This window comes from Myxocyprinus asiaticus, chromosome 8 (genome assembly GCF_019703515.2).
Source record: "Myxocyprinus asiaticus isolate MX2 ecotype Aquarium Trade chromosome 8, UBuf_Myxa_2, whole genome shotgun sequence".
NCBI classification, from domain to species: Eukaryota; Metazoa; Chordata; class Actinopteri; order Cypriniformes; family Catostomidae; genus Myxocyprinus; species Myxocyprinus asiaticus.
Window position 1 is genome coordinate 29,903,145 of NC_059351.1, and position 20,823 is coordinate 29,923,967.

Genomic DNA, 20,823 nt, shown 5'->3' on the forward strand with positions numbered 1-20,823 from the left:
TTGGTTCATTATAGACTGATCTTAAATCTCCCATTTATATCTAAAATACAAGAAAAGGTTGTGTCCGCCCAACTATGCTCATTTTTGCAGAGAAACTGTACCTGTGAGGAATTTCCATAAAGATTTTGATATCATAATAAAGAGACTGCTCTTATAAGAGTTACTAATGACTTGCTATTATCACCTGACTGCGGCTGCATCTCTCTTCTAGTTCTTTTAGATCTTAGTACAGCCTCTAACACCATAAATCCATGACATTCTCTTGAATAGGCTTGAGAATTATGTTGTGATTTGTGGACAGGCATTAGCATGGTTTTGGCCCTATTTATCCAACCGCTACCACTTCTCCTTCTACTCAATACTAACAAAACCTAACAAAAAGTCTTAATTATTGGACCAAAAACCTCTAAACATAACATGCTAGAATGTAATCTGTCTCTAGATGGATGTATTGTTATGTTGTCTTCTACAGTTAAGAATTTGGGTGTTATATTTGATAGCAATCTGTCCTTTGAAAATCACATTTCCAATACTTGATGAACAACATTTTTCCACTTTAGAAATATTGTTTAGTTTGACACATGCTCTCTGTTTCTGATTCCCAAAAAAGCTGATTCATGCGTGCATGCCCTCAAAACCAGATTATTGTAATGCACTACTGGGTTGATGTCCTTCCAGCTCAGTAAATAAGCTTAATTTATCAATTTTATCATCACTACATTGGCTGCCTGTTAAGTTTAATATATATTTTTAATTTTGCTTATTACTTGCAAAGCTTTGAATGGCCTAGCTCCTCAGTACTTAAGTGATTTAATATCACGCTGCAATCCATCACATTCTGTCTGGTTGTAAAATTCCAGCCTGTTGATGTTAGAATATCAAAATACACAAAAGGAGGTAGATCCTTTTTTCTATTTGGCTCCTAAACTCTGGAACAGCCTTCCTAGCTTTGTTTGGGACTCACTCTCTCATTTTAAGTTTAAGCAGACTACAAACTCATCTCTTTAGCCAAGCATACACAGAATTAATCCCTCAACTTTAATCCCTGTAGTTGCACAACATTAGCCAGGTCTCCCGGAATTAAAAACACTTTTCATATTCTTTAACTCTGAATGGCATCTACGCTAATATTATTCTTTTTCTTTCCCTGTTTCATCCCACAGCATATCAGATCCAGCTTCGTTCCAGCCCAAAATTCCACTCCCACCGCATTGTGTTGCTAAATGATGAATACTAACTGCAGCCTGGGCCTACCAGTGAGGTTGTGCTACTATGGACTTCACAGGGGATGAACTGCTGCCAACTTCCAGATGGACTGCAAGGGATGCTCCACTGGTCACTGCCTGCAGCTTGGTCTTAAGATGGACTTCACGGATAATGAATATCTGCCAATTACCAACCAGACTGCATAGCACACCTAACTGACCACCGCCTGCATTATATCTAACTTTTAATGGACTGCACAGAGAATAAACTACTATCAAGCACATTTGCCAGTTTGAACAGTGAGTAACACTCTTACTGGCCACTGCTTGCATCACTTCATTCTCTTAAAATAGAATACATAGACAATAAATTACTTCCAACTAAAGCCTTTATCAGCCAAACAGCAAAGGACCCTGCCTCTATGTAACCCTCAGCAATAAATTCGAGATGGACTTCTTAATATTCTTAATTACTCTTCCATTTGAACAATATCCTTTAGTTTTAAACTTTGCCCACCAAAAACATTTAGACATTGCCCACCAAAAAATCTACTGTTTACTCAATTATATGACTTGTATTACAAATTAGTGATGTCACAAGTACCAGTATTTCGGTACTAAGTTCATACTAAAACAAAAAAGATGTCACGATACCAGTGTTTCTGCAGTACCGGTAGTACCGAGCACCGACTTTATCTGACCCAGCATGCTGTCTGACTGACACATGCTGCTTCCAAATGCTCACATGCTTATTTGAGAGTGTACTCTTTTACACTGAAATGCGCAACAAATAAAATTAAATCGTGATATGTCCTAGTGTGATTATTAAACAGCAAAAGACTTCAGTCTTAGTCTGTTTGAGCTAGGTGCTTTAAATGAATGTTTGAAACAGACCGCTCATTGACTGGAAACTCCACAGACTTTAAGAAATTATTTGCATTGAATAAGATAACAAAGCAGAGCACTAATTCACTGTGAACCTCGCAGCACATGTAGAGACTATACAGTATATTTAAATAATGAAATCACAGCATTTGCGGTCACTCTGGGCCATGTTGCGAACTGTTTATTCAGAGAAGTAAAGCTTTCATCAAAAACACACCTCAAAATAAAACCTTACGTCAAAATAAAAAGATGATTCAAAATAAAAGCTAGACACATGAAACTGAAGAAATTGCAACAGAAATATTTAACAATGGTGTAGTAAAATGTAATATTCACTGTAGTAATATTAATAAATAATAAATAATGACTAAATAATAATAATAATTAAAGAATTACATCACAAGCAAAAGTGCTGTTGTACTGAAAAAATGCAATGGTATGTTGAAAAGTAATTGTTCTATTTTCACTTGTTATAAGTTTTAAGAATGAATTTGATTAGACACCATTTTGATGATGAAATTAAATTAAATTTTAAAACATTCTGGGGGAAAAAAGAAAAACAGGAAAAAAAATAAAACAGATGTCAGTAGGGCCCTACTTAACACTTAATTGAGAAACACTTGAAGGAAACATGCATTTCTTTTAATTTATTATTTACGTTGAAGTTTAACTTTAAATAGGCTAAAGAAGTGTGTTCATTAGCACATTACCATATTAGCATTTATTTGCTGCGGTATCCAAATTGTTATTGAGTACCCTGATATTTTGGTATCGTGACAACACTATTACACATAACCAACTGATATTGGCATTATGTTCATGCTGTATAGCCAGAAGGGAACTGCTCCCCTCCCACCCCCACCCCCAGACTAAACGTGGTTTCTCCCATGTTTTTTTTCTTCCACTAACTAACATCTCATGGAGTTTTTTGTTACTTGCCACAGTCGCACTTTGGCTTGCTCACTGGGGGCCTAAAGACAAAAACATTAGGGCATGATTTTCAATGAAGTTTTGAATTAAACTGCTCAGTGGGGACTTACAGTACATTTAAGACATTACAAACACTACAATATGATTTTCTATAAAACTGCTTTGAAATTATGTGTACTGTGAAAAGCGCTATAAAAATAAAAATGACTTGACTTGAACAGCAACTGCAGTGAGGTGTACAGTGTCAGCTTCTAATCATCATTTTTGTATTCTAGGCCTTATGAATAAACTTTTAGTGAGGGAGTTAATATTGTATTGGTATGTATTGATATGAAACCAATCATGTTGGTATGTGTTTGTGGGTGTGCTTGTGTTTTTGGGTGTGTGTGTTCTCACCAGCACATGTGCGGCTCTGAACAGGTAGCTGAAGGGGTAGTAGAGCAAGTTGATGAATGAAGCAGCGTACAGGTCAGCATAACGCATCACCTGAGATGCAAACAGAGTCTGCCGAGAACCACTGCGGAAAAGACTACCCATCATCCCGTAACACATGTCCATGTCATGAGTTACTTTCTGATGAGTCAAGACACACAGAGAGAATTACCAAATAAGCATGCAATACCACATGTGTATAATCACAAGTATAGGATTCTCAAGCTTGCATATTCTGGGATATTTTTATCCTAATGTCTATGGTAGGAATCTGTGGCATGCTGTTGATTACCACAGACAACAATTTAACTTATAAGACTTAGAAGCTACCATTATAAGTGCATTTACAACACATTCCTTATTAATTTATACAAACTCAGGGACAATTCAAATTATAAGCATGCCACAGATGCTGTTTATAGACACAGCATTAAAAACAACACAGAATATTATTTTACTCCTCAAATGTTTTTAGGGATATAAAATGAAGCACTTTGTAGATGTGTACTGTTAACAAAGTTTAAATTCCAGCCGTTTCACATTAAAGAGACAGAACAGGTAAAGTATATAATTTTTGTAATGTTAAAATACTTTCTCCTATCCTAGCTTAACATAAGACAGCTATAAATAGCTATTTGTAGGTTGATTCCTCCCAAAAGTGTAAACACTGTGGCTCAGTGGTGCTATCAAAACATTGCAATGTTTGAGCCTCGCAACCAGCCAGACATAGCAACTTTGGCTCAACCAATGGGATGAGTTTTGAGATTAAACTATCTGTCCAATGTTTGTCTGACCAACATGAAACTGGAGGGGTTTTTGGGAAACTGTTTTTGCAATTCCGTTTGGTAATGCTAGTGGTGCAGAAATGACATACTTCACCTTAAATAGAAATAATAGGAATTTCATTGTGTGTGTGATTATATGAGTGTGTACCTTCATTCTTCTCTGGATGGCACTGATATCTGGTCTCTCATTGCTGCTGCTGTCCAAATGCCTACAGAAGAATGTGAGCGAGAGAAAATTAAGAGTAATAATATTTTGTGTTTTTATTAATCACATTCATTTCTACCACTCTTTTCTCCAGTGCGCAGGATAGAAGGAACATCACTGCGAACAGGTCCACAGCAATCCACTAAGTTTGAGCGTTCGAGATTTGTAAATAGCAAAGCAGACATTAGACTCATTGTATATGCCCTTGGTTGCCCTGCTCCTCATAGGCGCGAATGGGTTAAAATTTGTCATCGCATATTATAATTTATAGCCTTACTCTAGGTAGATGTGTAGTGAAAGAGGAGAAAGGAGGGAAAATGGGCAGACATCAATAAAACACAGGAAACCACAGAGTAACAGTATGAGTCAGAGATGGTGAGGTCACTAGGTTCATACATAAACACGTGCAAGTCTTCACTTATCAATAGGTGAACTCTCTCACACTGTACCCTTGAGGTTATGAGATCAGCCACACCCATACTCGAATGCAAGTACACACACACACACACACACACAAGCACATAGGCGGCAAGGAACCGAAACAGCTTTACTCACTTGTATAGTTCTGCCAAGAAAATGTCCAAGCCCTGCAGTTCTTCGAACAGAGCTGTGAAGGAGAGAACAGATCATAATTGTGTTTTAAATTTTTTCTTACCCTTTCAAGTGTGAACATCTCTCTATCCCCCCTCTCTCTCTCTCTCTCTCTCTCTCTCTCTCTCTCTTTCTCTGCATGAGCATTCCTTCATTTATTGAGTTCAGTACAAGAAGGCTTATTTTGCTGAAGTGCTCCTCTCACTATAGCGACACTCACAGCTCTTGTCTGTCCACACATGCAGCTCCTGTGCCAATTCAGGAATCACAAGGAATGTCCGCCAGCCCTGTCGCTTCTTGGACTTAAGGATATCCCCAAAAATATGATCCCCAATGTACACAATATCCTTCCCTTTTGCTCCGAGCAGGTCACACAAAATGTCAGAGGAACCTGGGCAGAAAACATAACAACATAAATCTTTAGAAAAGAGTCACATTTTCCCATTATTTCAGTCACATGATTGATGCCCAGTGTAGGGCTGCAAATGTATTTAAATTAATATCGAAACTGCTATATCACAATATGTCAAATATTTGCTGTATGATTTTTTCAACATATCATACAACCCTACAGTAGAGCATGATGAATTTCTTGGCCAATCTATAGTGATAATAAAAACTATTAATTAAACTATTAGCTCTTGCATGCGAGTTATAGTTTCATAAATAAGGACTAAGAGACGGTATGCACATGCAACTGAAAACCATATGACAAAGTGTTGATCTGTAATGAAATGGTTGACAAGGTGATCTGAATGTTAGTCATAAACAAAGTATGTTTCAAGGCTTTGAGGAGATAGAGGATATGTGTGAATCTGTGTGTGTGTGTGTGTGTGTGTGTGTGTGTGTGTACATGAGTGTGTCGTGTGTGTCTTTGTCCAAGAATTTCCAGTACCTCCAGAGTAGACAATGCCATGCTGTAGAGGTCCAGTGTATGTACCTATTTTCAGTCTCCCCGTGGTCTAAGACAGAAAATAGACTTATTAATATTTAGACGTCCAGACTGTTTGAATATTCATTCATTGTACTTCATTACCATAATGTCAATCACACCGAATTTTCTCATCACACCGAAATAACAGGCAAACATTCAATATTGCAAAGGGCAGGGTTCCTACACCTTTTACACAATACTTTTCTATGACATTTCCAGTCATTAATTAATGGATAAAAATAAAAAAAAATTATAATTTCATAGAGATTGCACTCACAAAGAACAAGGTCTAGCAGACAATATATTGTAGAGCTGAGCATTAATAGAAACATTTATATTTACTGTCCCATAAAAAAAAATAAAGAAAAAAAAATACATTTCTAGGTCACAATTTTAAAATTCCCTGATATTTTCAAGTTTTCCATGACTATGGGAACCTTGTGCACAGTAAAACTGCTAAAGAGAAGACAGGAAAGGGGATTTTCCTGTCTCATTAGTTCTAATGTGCTCAGCAGACTTCAGTGTGAACATTCAATACTCACTGCTGACTTAAACTCTGTATGGTCATGTTAAGCAGGATAAAATGTCCCAGAATGTGCAATACTACATCTGCTGACTTTGAGAGTCTGCTCCTGTTTTTGTAATAGTAGAGGTTTTGGTTGTGATGGACTCACCATATCCACCTGTCTTAGAACCGTTCCCTCTCCGAAGAATAAAGGCTTCCGAGCATCCACTAGAATCAGGTCAAAGTAGGACTGCCATGGACGGTGTGGAATGCCATGCTATGATATAAAACAGCACGATTTTCCTGATATATATATATATATATATATATATATATATATATATATATATATATATATATCAGAAAACTCTTTGCAGAGGTTTAATAAGAGGTTGAATAAAATGCTAATACCTTTGAGCCATAAGGATAGTCAAACAAGTATGTCATTATTTTCTGTAAAACAAATCAAAACAACAGCTTAATTAGCATATATGTGTCCCAATAAGAATCAAAACATCTGTATAGGGGCGAATAAAAACAGACAGCATGTAAATAAGTATCTGTATCGCTTGTGTGGTGGCAATGTGTGTGTGTGTGTGTGTGCACCAGTCAACTCACGTCAGTGTATTTGTAGTCACTGTTGGTGGCCAAGAAAACTTTGGTGACTTCATTCATGCGGCTCAACAACAATGGCAACTTTGCCTTTAAAAACAATTATTTTTTAAACACTTTCTTTCCAATCCCTAACACAAAAAGTAAAATACAGTAAAATCAGAAATTAAAACTTGGAAAAACTTACATCTTTCACAACATACTTCTCCAGGTTTTCCACTGTTTTCTTCTTCAGCGTTCCCTGAGAAATGAAATAAAAGCTTTGAAATATACCTCAGTTACAGAGCAAGTTTATGAAATGCATCTTAAACACTTAAATTAGAATCCTATTGCCAGTCAGTGGCATAAATGTATCAGGAAAAAAAGGCCCAGATATTTAAATTGTGGGGGCAAAAAATGAAGTGAAATCCTAGATATTGTTTTTATCTGTTATTTAGCATTTGATGCATTTATTCTATTAATTCAATCATTTCATTCGCTTAATCTACCATGTTGGAAGACAGCAGAGAGCTGTAGGCCAAATATTTCACATGCGTTCTAGCAGATTATTTATTGTTATCATTTGCAGTTTTTACAGATATTTTTTATGTTGATTTATTATTGGTACCAGCCACAATTGTTCAGATTTAGAATGTATTTAAATGACTTGAAATTCAATTGAAGTACTTGACATGAATGGAAGAAATGGATGTATATGGTTAAAAAAATGGTTAGAAAAAATATGCCTTCTTAAAGATTAAAAAAGGTGCTCAAAAATCTTCCCTTAATAAAAGTTAATTTCTGACATGGCTGCAAATGTGTACCAATAAACACATGCTGTTTATTTAAATTTCACTGCTAATCATAGCTGCTTGCAACTTTCGTACACATGGATACTTTGGCAGGGTACTTTACCTTAAAATGCACCCAGTCAACAGCATCTCGAACATCCTGAAACATGCTCTTGAAGGACATGAAGAGGTCTCCATCCTTAAAGCCTGTTTCACAGCTAAAGGTTTAAAGAACAAAGGGACAGCAGATTAAGAGGCCGAGCACCAGCTCTGACACACTTTATCGACAGTCAGACATGTTTAAATGGGACAGTCTTCCCTTGTTTGAGGTTGTCCGAGCCAAACAGGAAAGCTCTCTCCCCCTAAAAGGACCAACAGGTGTTTCAGAGGACATGCATCCATACCAAAACAATCACAGACTATTAAGTTTAATAGATTTTATCTAGACTGGCTGGCTGATGTATTTTATAGCGCATGAGTAGAATTATATTCATGCTTTCTAAGTGCAAGTTATAATAATAAAATGTTTACTTTACTTACTCTTTACATGCACTGTGATTAGTCATTAGAAAGTTACAGTAAATGGATAAGTTATGTCATGCATGATCATAAAACGATGTTGGAACAGAGTTGAACAGACTACAATATGCTTGTGTCATAACCATCTTTTAAAGCATGTTGTAAATTGTTTATTCTGTATTAAGACTTTCTTATCAAGAAGTAACTTGATTGCTGGTGAAATTATATAGAGAGTGTCAAATAGTCCTCACCCACAGTATGTGATACTGGGTATGAATCACTGGTATGGCGGTATGCAGTGTCCAAGGCAACAGAGTAATAGAATCATTGTCAATAGAACACCTACCTGGAATATCGGTCACAGTTTGTGAAGAAGTCAACCAGGCAGGCTAAGAGGTATGTTTCTGTGTGGAGAGAGAGAAAAAGAAGAAGAGTGCAAAAAGTACCTAAATGTAAGCCTGCAAAACTTACTAAAGCAGTTTTTGTCAGTTTGTTACTTTGACCCTGTTTATATCTGGTATTAACATTCGTTTTGTGTGATCCATCACAACTTAGCGTTCCGCGCGAAATACAGGTGTAAATGGGGTCCAAAACGTTTTGTGATCCGATCACAAACATTTGGAAAAGTGCACAAATATATAGTAAATGCAGTAAGGTATGCCTGACGTCAACATGCAGTAATATAGAACACAATCAGGTACTCGACTCGAACAATAGCCATTCAGCTCAAAACGACAAATTTACAGTAACCCTACAAAAGATCTGGCAAACTAGGCGCAAACTTGCCACAAATTTGCAGCAAATTTGACACTCATTATTTTCACATGCAAATGAACTTGTGATGCACTGCAAATGTTTGCCAGAAGTTTGCAGCTCTTCACAGGTAGTGGTGAACCTGCAGCAAACCTTTGGCAACAGTGGACAATCTGCCACAAGTTTGCTGCACAGCTCATTTGCATGTGAATTTGCGGCAATTTTGTAATGAACTCTCGATTTTTGTAAGGGAAGATAAATATTTGAAAGTGGATTTGAAAGCAACATTGTGCCAACTTACAGTGCTTTTTTATTTTTTAACTTTTTTAAGCATGATAAACATGCACATAGACATAGGCTGTGTCTCATTTGGAAGGCTGCGTAGGACACTTCGAATGCAGCCTTCGAATGCAGATGAGCTCCTTTCACGGGAATTCGAGGATTTAAGCTCCTTTCATGGGAATTCGGAGGATGCATGAGGTGTATCCTTTGTGGGCACTCACAACCCACAATTCTTTGCTTCAACGGAAATGTCTACAAAAAGAAATTATGCCAATTTGCCTGTAAATATGATGATCAAACGCAAGGAATATTAATTCCCAAGTTGAAGTACCTCAGTAGATGGGTGCAGAGTATATAATATGTATAATTATATTAATATATAATTAAAATAAAGTATTAGACTAAAAGTACACCTGTAAAATATATTTTCTTTCGAACCAAGCCTGTATTTTGATGAGAATGAATCACATCAACTAAATTTAAAAGAGACAAAATAAAATACAACAGAACCAGTTTTTGATGATTATATACAATATGCCAGCAATGTGCTCTGCCAATAGTTAGAACAAAGAGCTGAATTGTTCAAACACACTTTGCAGTTCAGGAATTTCAAACACACTCACTCATGCTGCCTTCAAGTGCACCTAGGAAGCTCGTACCTGCAAGTCGGGCATTCATTACTATGACATTGTTGGGCCTCATGTATTCAGATAGAAGACAAAGGCAGGCCTAACACAGTCGTAAAAACCTAACTCACCCCCCCCACATTCCAAGTCGTAAATTATACTGATAAAAATCGCGCCAAAATCAAACAAAGGGAGTCCAAAACAGACTACAAATCCCATGAAGCCTTGCTCACTAAAGGATCGAACTCTCAACTCCTATTGGATGAGGCACACAACAGAACGTCCCTCAAACATGACATCATCAGGAGTTGAAATACCTCTGAAATGCTTTTGGGATTCGCTTCCAGCGACTTTGTTCACCGAGAATAGACGTAGTTTATCGCTGCTCTCAGGTGCAACCTCGTGGCACAAGGAAGTAACATCCGACTTGAAACTGTGGCCATACAATCTCTATCTCGCTGGATGAGTTGAGATTACTCTGTGTTCAACCGAACACTCTAACGGATCCGAAGGAGACCGCCGAGCAATTCGCATCTTCATCCGTTTGCCTACAGAAGTGAAGAGATTAAAGATTTCTCTTCCATTTTCAATCAAGTCGACATTTCTGAGTTCTCCGCCAGCCCGCCGAGAATCAACAGCCGTACCGCCCGCCGACAGAGCGAAGAAACGACCTCCCGTCATCACCCGAGCCTCAAGGAACCGGGTCAGAGTTAAAGGATGGAGGAAAACACATTCTACCTGTGTCCTCATGCGATTCAAGTAAGAGGTTTACGTCTGGACAGAGATAGAATATTATAGTGTGTTATTCTTGTGTTTCAAGGTTTTTGCTTGTACAGTTTACGGACTGCCATGTCCGCTCATTATTAATACTCAGGGTATTAATTATCACGAATTTGTTTTGTTGTATTGTGGTCCAACCAAATTGGACTGTTGTGCAATTTCGCCATCGCGGGTGAGACAGCAACTGAGTTCATCCATAAAAGAGTCAAATAACGCGGGACTGTTTACGAGCCATCCACCACGTCTCTGAGCGATGAACTAAGGGCTGTTTTCTCTCCCACGATCGCGAAATCGGCTTTAGGGCCATCATCTCTCTCTCTCTCCTACTAACCACACACCCACACACACACACACACACACACCTTATGTGTTATAGAATTATTTTTATTTCCATAGCTAATCATATCTCTGTTTAGTTTGTAGTTGTAAGTCGGAAGTTTATTGACTACATTGTATTAATTATTAATTGATATTACTGCATTAATAAACTTTGTTTATATTACAAAGAGAAGTGTTTTGGTTTGTTTTGCATACGCCTGTGTCATGCTGACGGGTTGTCAGTGCTCGGATTCAAACCTTCATTCATTGGTTTTTTTTCCCGAAAATCGATATTCTTCGGATGTCGATTTTCCTAAGAAAACAATCTAATATTGAGACTGTTATACTATTTGGTTATTAGTCCCTGATTCCAGGGTGGTGCCCCGTCAATGTTAATCCTTATTTATATTCTATTGATTTTTGATAATTGATAATTATCTTTGATGATTGAATTTGAATGATCAATAAGCTAGTGTTAATTTTAATTAATATTTCATTGATGTTAACAATTAACGATTATCTTTGATAATTGTTGATTTTAAAGGATTAAAAAAAAAAGCTAACATTGATTCTCATCAATGTTCTATTGATTTTAATAATTAATAACTATCTTTGATAATTATTAATTATTGCTAATAACCAAACTTGCTCCTAAACGTAGCACACTACATTTACTGGAGCCCCATATGAGGTTTTAATGAGTTAGATTCAATTGATTAATTTAAATATTAATTAATAACTACAGAAATAATTATTAATTATTTCTGATAGTAACACTGATCTAAACAACCAGTAAAGCCCTACAACATGTCACGCATTCATGTGGGAAACAAATACGGAAGAAGCCAAACTTAAACAATTATGCAATGAACGATGGCAAAAGCTCTTTTTCTGTTGTACCGGTGAATTAACATTAGTGAATTAACATGCATCACTTAAATACGACATATATGATTTATTAATGCATGGTATCTAACATATTGCTAATTAGTTTGCTTAAACCACGAAGGGTGAATCATTAGTTGACTATCATACATAACATATTAATATTATTGAAATAAATGACAAAAGTTGAAATAATTTTGCAAAATCATTGCTTTTTATTATCTTTTATGTTGAGACGCCCCTTCCAACATCCCAACTCGGAAATTCGTATATCGTCTAGAATTCATTCATGTGCTCAGAACTCGTAATTAGGATATTTCTGACTCCACTTGAAGGGCACATCACTCACTTACTAATTTAAAATATTATGAGTTAAAAAAGTCACTGTAAATGTGTGTTTGAGTGGCAGCCAGTGACAGGGATAAGGGACACTGATGAACTACCTACCTGGAAGGTTAAAGAGTGTGTTGAGGATGTAAAAGCGCTCTGTGTCATCACGCTGGATAAACTTGTTGGGGTAGAGCTCTCGGATGTCAGGGCTGGCAGGGAGCACAGGAACATTATAAGCACATACTCCACGGGTTTCAACAGAGATCAGTAACCAAGACCATCCAGGCAGGGCAGTACAGGGGGCATGATTACTCACCCACGAAGGAAGATAAAGCCATGGGCACAGACCAGGATGTTTCCATAAGCATCCACCTTCAGGAGGTTGCCATACATGGTGTCAAACACCAGACCTCTGTGAGAAAGGACAATAAAGGTTTAAATGTGTTAATTATCCTATAAATATACTATCATAAGACAGTCTTGTCAGTCTTGGAAATGATAACTGTCTCAAAGTAATGGTCTGCAAATGAGAGTTCATCACCTTGTAGGGAAAGTGGGGTCATAAACAAAGCTGAGCAATTCTTGTGGGTAGCCAATGGAGACCAGCCGCTCCACAGTCAGATCAAATCCCAAAGACTCGTATTCAGGTGATTTGTATACTATAGAAAGACAGATATTTAGTGAGAAACACATATTAAGCAGCAAAAATAATAATAAAAAATGACAGAACTACATAATTCCTTATGTTACATTTGAATGAGCACTGTAGTAAGTATTAATGTTCCTTAAGTATGCTGCAGTGGATTTTTTATTTATTGTTTTATTTAAAGGAGATATGACATGAGTAATAAAAATACCCTTGATCTTTTGACATATTAGAGTTCATTGTATTATAAAAACATACTGTAAGGTTTCAAAACTCAAAACTTCCTACCCAATGCAAAAACAAAAAAAAAAAAAAAAAAAAAAAAAGGAAAGAAAAATAACATTTATTGAACCCAGCTGCAAAAATGACTCGTTTGGATTTTCTTCTTCTTTTTCTGCCTTGTCCTTAAACAGGACACCTTCTTGTGCCCATCTGGACAATTTTAATTGTTGGTGTTTGCAAATATGCACCAGATGGACATCTTTGACTGTTCTGATGCATTTCCGGTGGTGTGCATTACGTTTTAAGAGCAGAACAAGTTTCTTTTAAAAATGCGTTTCATTCTGCACCATTCACTGCTGACTCTAGCTGTGAGAAAACTGTGTCTCGTCCTGTGTAAACAGATGTCACTTTTGTTCTGTACAGCCTGTACAGATGGTTTCGAGGGGCATTTCAGCAACAAAAGGCTCTCTGCGAGACTCTGAGCCCCTATGTTTGTTGTTCCATCCTGACACCCAACTGAAGGAGAAATTAAAATAAGAAAGACATGTACAGAACAACAGCCTCGGCAAAGCTGACACACTTCAGCTCATGTTACATGTTGTTATGTGTTATGCTTATTGTTGATGCAGCAGCAGATCAGAGGGCAGAAACCCAGAAGGATCTCTTGAGAATGGGGAATGAAAAGCAGAGGAGTGCCTCAGGGTTCACTTCTGGGTCCCTTGCTAATGGAGGCTAAGACTTGTTTGACCATCACACTCTGTTTGTTCTTTTCCAGAATGCTGTTTGTCTACAACAGGCTTATGTTCCCTATCTGTCACTCACTCGACGTTGTGTCGATGTAGTAACACTAAGGGTCACTCTTGGGAGCCCGAGACACCTCTGGTCTTTGATAAAAGGCCAGTGAAAATTGGCGAGTGGTATTTGCATGCCACTCCCCCGGACATACGGGTATAAAAGGAGCTGGTATGCAACCACTCATTCAGATTTTCTCTTCGGAGCCGAACGGTCATGCTCATTGAGCTGAATTCTACTGTTCATTCACCTCTGCTGGATGTGACGGCGCATTTCAGCGGCTTCTCCCTCCTCTGCACTGGTGCACTGCAGAGAACGCCCCTGGGCACTTCGGCAGAAAACAAGAGAGTATATTTTCTGAAAGAGCTTTTTTCCTCTAAAAGAGTATATATTTCTCTAAAAGAGCAGCACACACAGAACGTCTTTTTAAAGACACGTCTTTTTAAAGATGCCTTTCCGATTGTGTGTTATTCCTGGTTGTGGTCGTTATCTCTCAACTTCGGATGGTCATGATCGCTGTCTTTTGTGTCTGGGCGTGACCCACATGGAGGCAGCGTTTGTGGATGGTTCATGTTCTCATTGCGAGAACATGACCATGGCAACATTGCGGTCGCGGCTTGCTTTCGTAAGAAAAGCCACCCCAGCGGCTCCCCACCTCGGTCCTTCTACCTACGGGTATGAGGCCAGCGCGGCTAGCACTGGGGGCGATTTGGGGACCCCAGTAGGATCGCCTTCGCTGGGTATCCCCCCGCGGACCTCCCATTCCCCAGCACGCTCGTCTGCCCCAGTCGGGCTTCCGGATGAGTTCGCCGGCTCGTCTCATGGCGAGTCTGGCTTCTTGTTCGGAGCCCGCGAAGATGATGAGCTCTTGAGCGCAGCATCGGAGAGCGGGCTTGTCCAGTCGGATGCAGAAGCCTCAGCTGGGCTTCCCCCCCTCGGGGACAATTGCCAAGTCACAGGCTGATGCCGAAATGATGGACATGCTTTCCCGGGTGGCCACGAGCGTCGGGTCACACATAGCTTGCACATAGCGCCTTCCACCACCTTTTGAGCTGAAGACGTGCGCCATTAATTCCCAGTAGTGTTCACAAATTTTGTTCCCTGGTTGACTTCCTCCGAGCCCTGTGGCAGTCGAGTTTTCGGAGAGACTCACTGCCGGCCCAGTACACATGTTAACTAAGAGTCCTGTTCTGGGGTAGGTGCTCTGCATGTCGCGGTTCCCTGTAAGGCTAACCCCATGCGATATATATCTTCCGCTAATTCGTTTCCCTGTTGGCAAACTGCGTCTTCCTTGGGCAGAGTCCCTCTGCACCAGTCTCCATGTTTGTAGTAACTCCTCCCCCATTGGGTAGGATCTACCTTGAAGACTCTCCACATGGTTGGAAAGACCATGTGACGTATTCTTCCACTTAAATACCCCCCCCCTTTGGGTGATGTGTGGTCTCTGCAGTGTCTTCCCCTTGGGAGGGGCACCCCCCGACTAGACCTGGCGGCCCAGTCGGTTAATCCCCCTTCTTCTTTAGGGAATGGAAAAAAGAGAAGGGGAAAAGAGGCCACGACTGGGTTAAGCCTGTCTCTATCTCTTGGGTAGTCGACTTGTCCCCAGAGGGCCGTTCGACACTCATAACTATGTTGGGGGAGGTTACGTGTCGACCTGGTGTGCTGGCTATGAGGCACACAGTAGTCTGCCCACCACACACCGCCAGTTCACATAACTCAGTTCAGCCAATTGTGGCATTTTGTATAGGGACCCCTAGTGTCACTACATCGACACAACGTCGAGTGAGTGACAGATAGGGAATGTCATGGTTACTTGTGCAACCTCCGTTCCCTGATGGAGGGAACGAGACGTTGTGTCCCTCCTGCCACAATGCTGAACTACCCGCTGAAATGTCCGGACCTTATATCGGCTCCTCAGCATAAAACCTGAATGAGTGGTTGCATACCAGCTCCTTTTATACCCGTATGTCCGGGGGAGTGGCATGCAAATACCACTCGCCAATTTTCATTGGCCTTTTATCAAAGACCAGAGGTGTCTCGGGCTCCCAAGAGTGACCCCTAGTGTCACTACATCGACAAAACGTCTCGTTCCCTCCAACAGGGAACGGAGGTTACACAAGTAACCATGACGTTTTCTTGTGTCTGAATTTTATTTGTTAGGCCAAGTCCTCTATAGGAGAACTTTTAATCAAAGGCATGCTCAGTCCTATTTCTGGAGATCTACCTTCTTTCATTTTAAATTCAACCCAAAGTGAACACACCTGAACCAGCTAATCAAGTTTTGGGGGGTTCATTAAATAATTACAGGCAGATGTGTTAGGGCAGGGTTGGAACTTAACTCTGGAACATCCCTACTTTAATTTGTTACACAGTTTTAGAGCACATTTGCAGTTGTTCTATCATGTGCATTTTCTGTCTTTCAAAGCAATTTTTCCAGCAAACTTTTTTTTTTTCATAGATCATAGTGACTGTCATAACATAGTTGTTCTATTTCCAGCTTACTGACTCAAAACACAACTTCCCAATATGTGAGTTATGTGAGATGTTAGTTATCAGTGGTGTTGCATAAGTGTGAAGTGGGAATACTTTACAGTATTTAAAATGTTGATGATGGTAACCAGTTTGCAAAGTGTGTCGAAAGAAGTGTTGTCTCAAGCAGGGAACAACCAAAACCTGAAGTATCATCTCCGTGAGCATTCCAAGGAATTTGTGGATATGAATGTTAGTGAAAATACAGTAGATTTATAGGCTAATACTTTCACAAGATTTGTTATGACTCATTAGGTTTGTAGGTAGACCAATGTTCTTTTGTGCTTTCTGTCATTGGTTTTTTGTGGTTTTGTTAAAGTTTTGATTATTGTGTTCTGTTTTGTCATGCCTTTTATTTTGAAGTTTCAAAAGCATGAAGCTTAAAAATGCAAATAAAATTATAATAAAAAAATAAAAAAATAAATATCAACTAGTTTATTAGCACAGGTAAAATTGCTTACGAAGTACAAAAATGAAACAATGTACATTATTTTTAACTAACCAAACACAACAATCACATGCACAAATTAATATTTAACTTTTATGGAATTCCAAGACTGTGTAAATGAATTAAAAAGAATGATATTACCAAATGAAGGTAAGGTAGATGCTATTTAAACTTATTGAGAATAGTGGCATATTATAATTGCACCATGGTGTAAATTGTGGCAGATAGGATTTGCACAGCAGTGTGTTATACTGAATTCTAAAACAGTATATAATATAACAACATATTCAGTACATGTAGTAATGTGACAGAACTTAAATACATCACTGGCAGCAGGATGAAACACACATGATTTGACGTGTAATGGTGCTTCATCACTCCTGTTTTAAATGCAGAGAGTGGCTCTAGAGACACGGGTCTCATTCCTGTGCACGCATCATGACCCTTGCTTTCTGCCAGCTCATGATATATCACACTCTCCCTTAAACATTATATTTACACTTTTTGTGTTAATTTTTATTTAAAATTGAAAGCTCTCTGATGGCTTACAGCCACTGTCTGCCTTCACTTAGATGTACATGGAATGAATATTAGGAGAAGAATGAAATTGGCAAAAGGGGGAGTTGAACCCCAGTCACCCATATTGATATCCACCTGTCATACTAACGCTGCCATACAACTTCTTAGGACCTTAAGGGTCAAATTCACATACTTATATCTTCATGCCTTTTCTTTAATGATTATATAATATTTTTTCGTAGTTTTGACTTGTTCCATCGAACTATTGGTATGCATATAGCCAGGCTGTGTGGCCAGTGCTATTTATACTTGGTGCAAATAATACATTTTCTGAGCTTATCCTGTGGTAGGGGACCCCCTGTTGGTCGTGGGGGCTGTAATGTTGCTGCTGGCAATGATGATGATGAAGACGAAGATGATGAGAACTCAAGTGCAGTTTTATTTACAGAACGTGAAATCCAAAAACCCTAACTAAATATAAACATGAACATGGCTTGACAAAAACGTGGCCTAACAAAAACTGAACGTCTACATTCAATACTTGACAACTAGACAATTCAAACATGAGGGCTTAAATACAAGACATGGGGGAACATAAACCAATGAACAAACAGAACTCTAACAAGATAATTAAACAATAAACCAATGAAAACATGACACATGAACATGGAGGGAAAACATGAAATCACATGACAAGGGATCACATGACATGAAACAGGAACTAAACTTTTCAAAATTAAAGACATGAATGAACAAAATACACATGACAGGGGCCCTATACAGCCGCTTATGTCGCTTATTAGGTAGGGCCGGCACTGTGTCCAAGTCTCCTGCTTGTCCATCTTTTGCGACAATGTTAAAGTCACACTCCCCGCAAGCGGACTTTCACACCTGTATGCAACGTTACGATGTATGCAACTTTTTGTTCATGCATTTATTTTCTTAATCCTAAAAAAATATTTTTTTTGCTATTTTCCAACACATTAGATCCCAAATAATAAATTTCTATGTTTTTCTTCCAAATATTGCTTTTATTTTCAATTTTACAACTTGTAGAAATCATGAAAATAACATTGAAAAGATGGAAACAATTGTTCCGAGGTCAGCTGCCTTCTCAATAAATGCATACGTTCGGGGGCCTGGGTAGCTCAGTGAGTATTGACGCTGACTACCACCCCTTCATTCATGAGTTCGAATCCAGTGTGTGTTGAGTGACTCCAGCCAGGTCTCCTAAGCAACCAAATTGGCCCAGTTGCTAGGGAGGGTAGAGTCACATGGGGTAAACTCCTTGTGGTCACGATTAGTTGTTCTCGCTCTCAATGGGACGCGTGGTTGTGCATGGATTGCGGAGAGTAGCATGAGCCTCCACATGCTGGGAGTCTCCGCGGTGTCATGCACAACGAGCCACGTAATAAGATGCGCGGATTGTCAGTCTCAGAAGCGGAGGAAACTGAAACTTGTCCTCCGCCACCCGGATTGAGGTGAGTAACCGTGCCACCATGAGGACCTACTAAGTAGTGGGAATTGGGCATTCTAAACTGGGAATAAAAAGGATAAAAAAAAAAAAAAATGCTTAAGTTCAGGTCAACATGGCAAACAATTTATTGTTAACTTATTGTAAAGTGTTACCATAATATTTAATAATATTATTTTATTATTATTTAATATTAATCATATTGCAATGCAACTTGATACAGATTTTTTTGTGTGACAATTATCACTTTCATTGTCAGTCTGTACTGTCCTAGAGACTGATGCAACTTAGTAGGTAGACAGCAGCCAATATCTCAAAGAAATTTACAAAATGAAAAAAATTAGCTATTTATAAAAGTCATAACTGCTGGAATTAAATAATTAGCTACCATACAAATCTCTTACAATTACACCCCTAAAACAGATAATAATGCAAAAAAAGTGAGTTTATGATAAGAGAAGTCACAGAGAAGTCACTAAGGTTAAGATATATGTATATAGAGGGGCCTCACCAAGATTATTACCAGCTTACAGTATTAGCCAACTTCATAAACAATTATAAAAAGTTATTTACAAAGTTGTTGATTATTATTGCTAACTGACTTTTCCTTCTTACATAACTATTCCTTCTCACAAATGGTTTAAACCAGCCAAAGATGGTTTGCTGGTCTCAGGTTGTCTCCCTGCCTCGCCAAGATGGTGTTTAGCTGGTTTTGCTGGTTGGTTAGCTGGTTTCCCATTCTAACAAGCTGAAAAGTGCCTAAAAAACATAGACCAGCCTGACCAATGGAAACCAGCTTGGTGGCCAGCTGAGATCAGCAAACCACCTCAGGCTGGTTTAAGCTGCTTTTATTAATTCTGACAGTGAATTGAGTTTTAATGGGTAACACTGAAATTTCTTTATCTCCATCATCTCCAAAATCACTGACAGATGGTAGACTGCAACCAGCATGCTAAATTATACCTTTGTTTTGTGCATATCACATGCATAATAAGTGACATACACATTATTTCACACCCCTAAGTGAAATTCATAGTTATTCAATATAAGATAGCAACTGTGTGACGGTAACACAAGACTGCACTGTCTTGCTTGAGGATTAAGGTCCCTATGCTCCTATACACAATGTTTTATATTTCTCTTTGCCTCTTTGCCATTTGCTTGCAAAGGTCTATGAGTCAACCTGTGGCCACTTGGGCCATGAAGATCTGTTTCATCCACCACAAGGCAAACACACTCCTGGATATATAATTATAATGCACAAGCAAACATGCATGCATTGCTCAGGTTACAATTAGCTAGAAAATAAAATTTGTGGTCTTTGAGAAAGATAAACAAACTCCCCCACCCCTTACCCACTGTATTCAGCCTCTGGTTGACTTTGGACTGTGTTATCAGGTTGTTAAACAACAGCTCATAGACCCTACAGTTTGGGTCTTCAATTTGCCAATTAAAAAAAGAAAAAATCTGCAACTTTCTGGAGTAAAAATTATACTGCTATTAAAACAGGGTTTTATTTCTTTTGTCCAGTACTAGGAATACAGAGGTGGCAGGTTTCCTCTGTGATTTAGTGGACTGTCAGGTTGAAGGGCTGTCAACACCAAGCTTAGAAGGAGAGTTTGTGCCACAGCTCTGTATATGTGCAGGGTATTATCTTGCTTGCTGGTTCCAATAACAAAAGGGATTTGGTTAGGGAATGAACTCAACAAATAAGAGAAAATATCAATCAGTGCTCAGATCTAGCATATTGTTGGAGTGTGATCTAAAAACCCTGTAATGCTTAATTTAATACTAGTCCTTGATCTGGAATTGAGATCAACAAATATTATGAGCTACATTTTCATAA

The 20,823-nt window shown here is 38.6% G+C and overlaps 1 protein-coding gene across 1 annotated transcript in view; it reads right to left on the reverse strand.

Moving 5' to 3' along the window:
- The window catches only part of LOC127444926 (cytosolic purine 5'-nucleotidase-like), a 35,367-nt gene that overhangs the window by 4,992 nt on the left and 9,552 nt on the right, over positions 1–20,823 (reverse strand). The window contains exons 4-17 of the mRNA XM_051704590.1: positions 12,889–13,006; positions 12,664–12,759; positions 12,465–12,556; positions 8,720–8,777; positions 7,979–8,072; positions 7,272–7,325; positions 7,091–7,174; positions 6,884–6,925; positions 6,642–6,749; positions 5,929–5,995; positions 5,254–5,424; positions 4,998–5,049; positions 4,386–4,446; positions 3,417–3,593 (exon numbers count right to left, since the gene is read on the reverse strand). Coding sequence (XP_051560550.1) covers positions 3,417–3,593; positions 4,386–4,446; positions 4,998–5,049; positions 5,254–5,424; positions 5,929–5,995; positions 6,642–6,749; positions 6,884–6,925; positions 7,091–7,174; positions 7,272–7,325; positions 7,979–8,072; positions 8,720–8,777; positions 12,465–12,556; positions 12,664–12,759; positions 12,889–13,006 — 1,274 coding nt within the window. The remainder of the gene's footprint in view (positions 1–3,416; positions 3,594–4,385; positions 4,447–4,997; positions 5,050–5,253; positions 5,425–5,928; positions 5,996–6,641; positions 6,750–6,883; positions 6,926–7,090; positions 7,175–7,271; positions 7,326–7,978; positions 8,073–8,719; positions 8,778–12,464; positions 12,557–12,663; positions 12,760–12,888; positions 13,007–20,823) is intronic.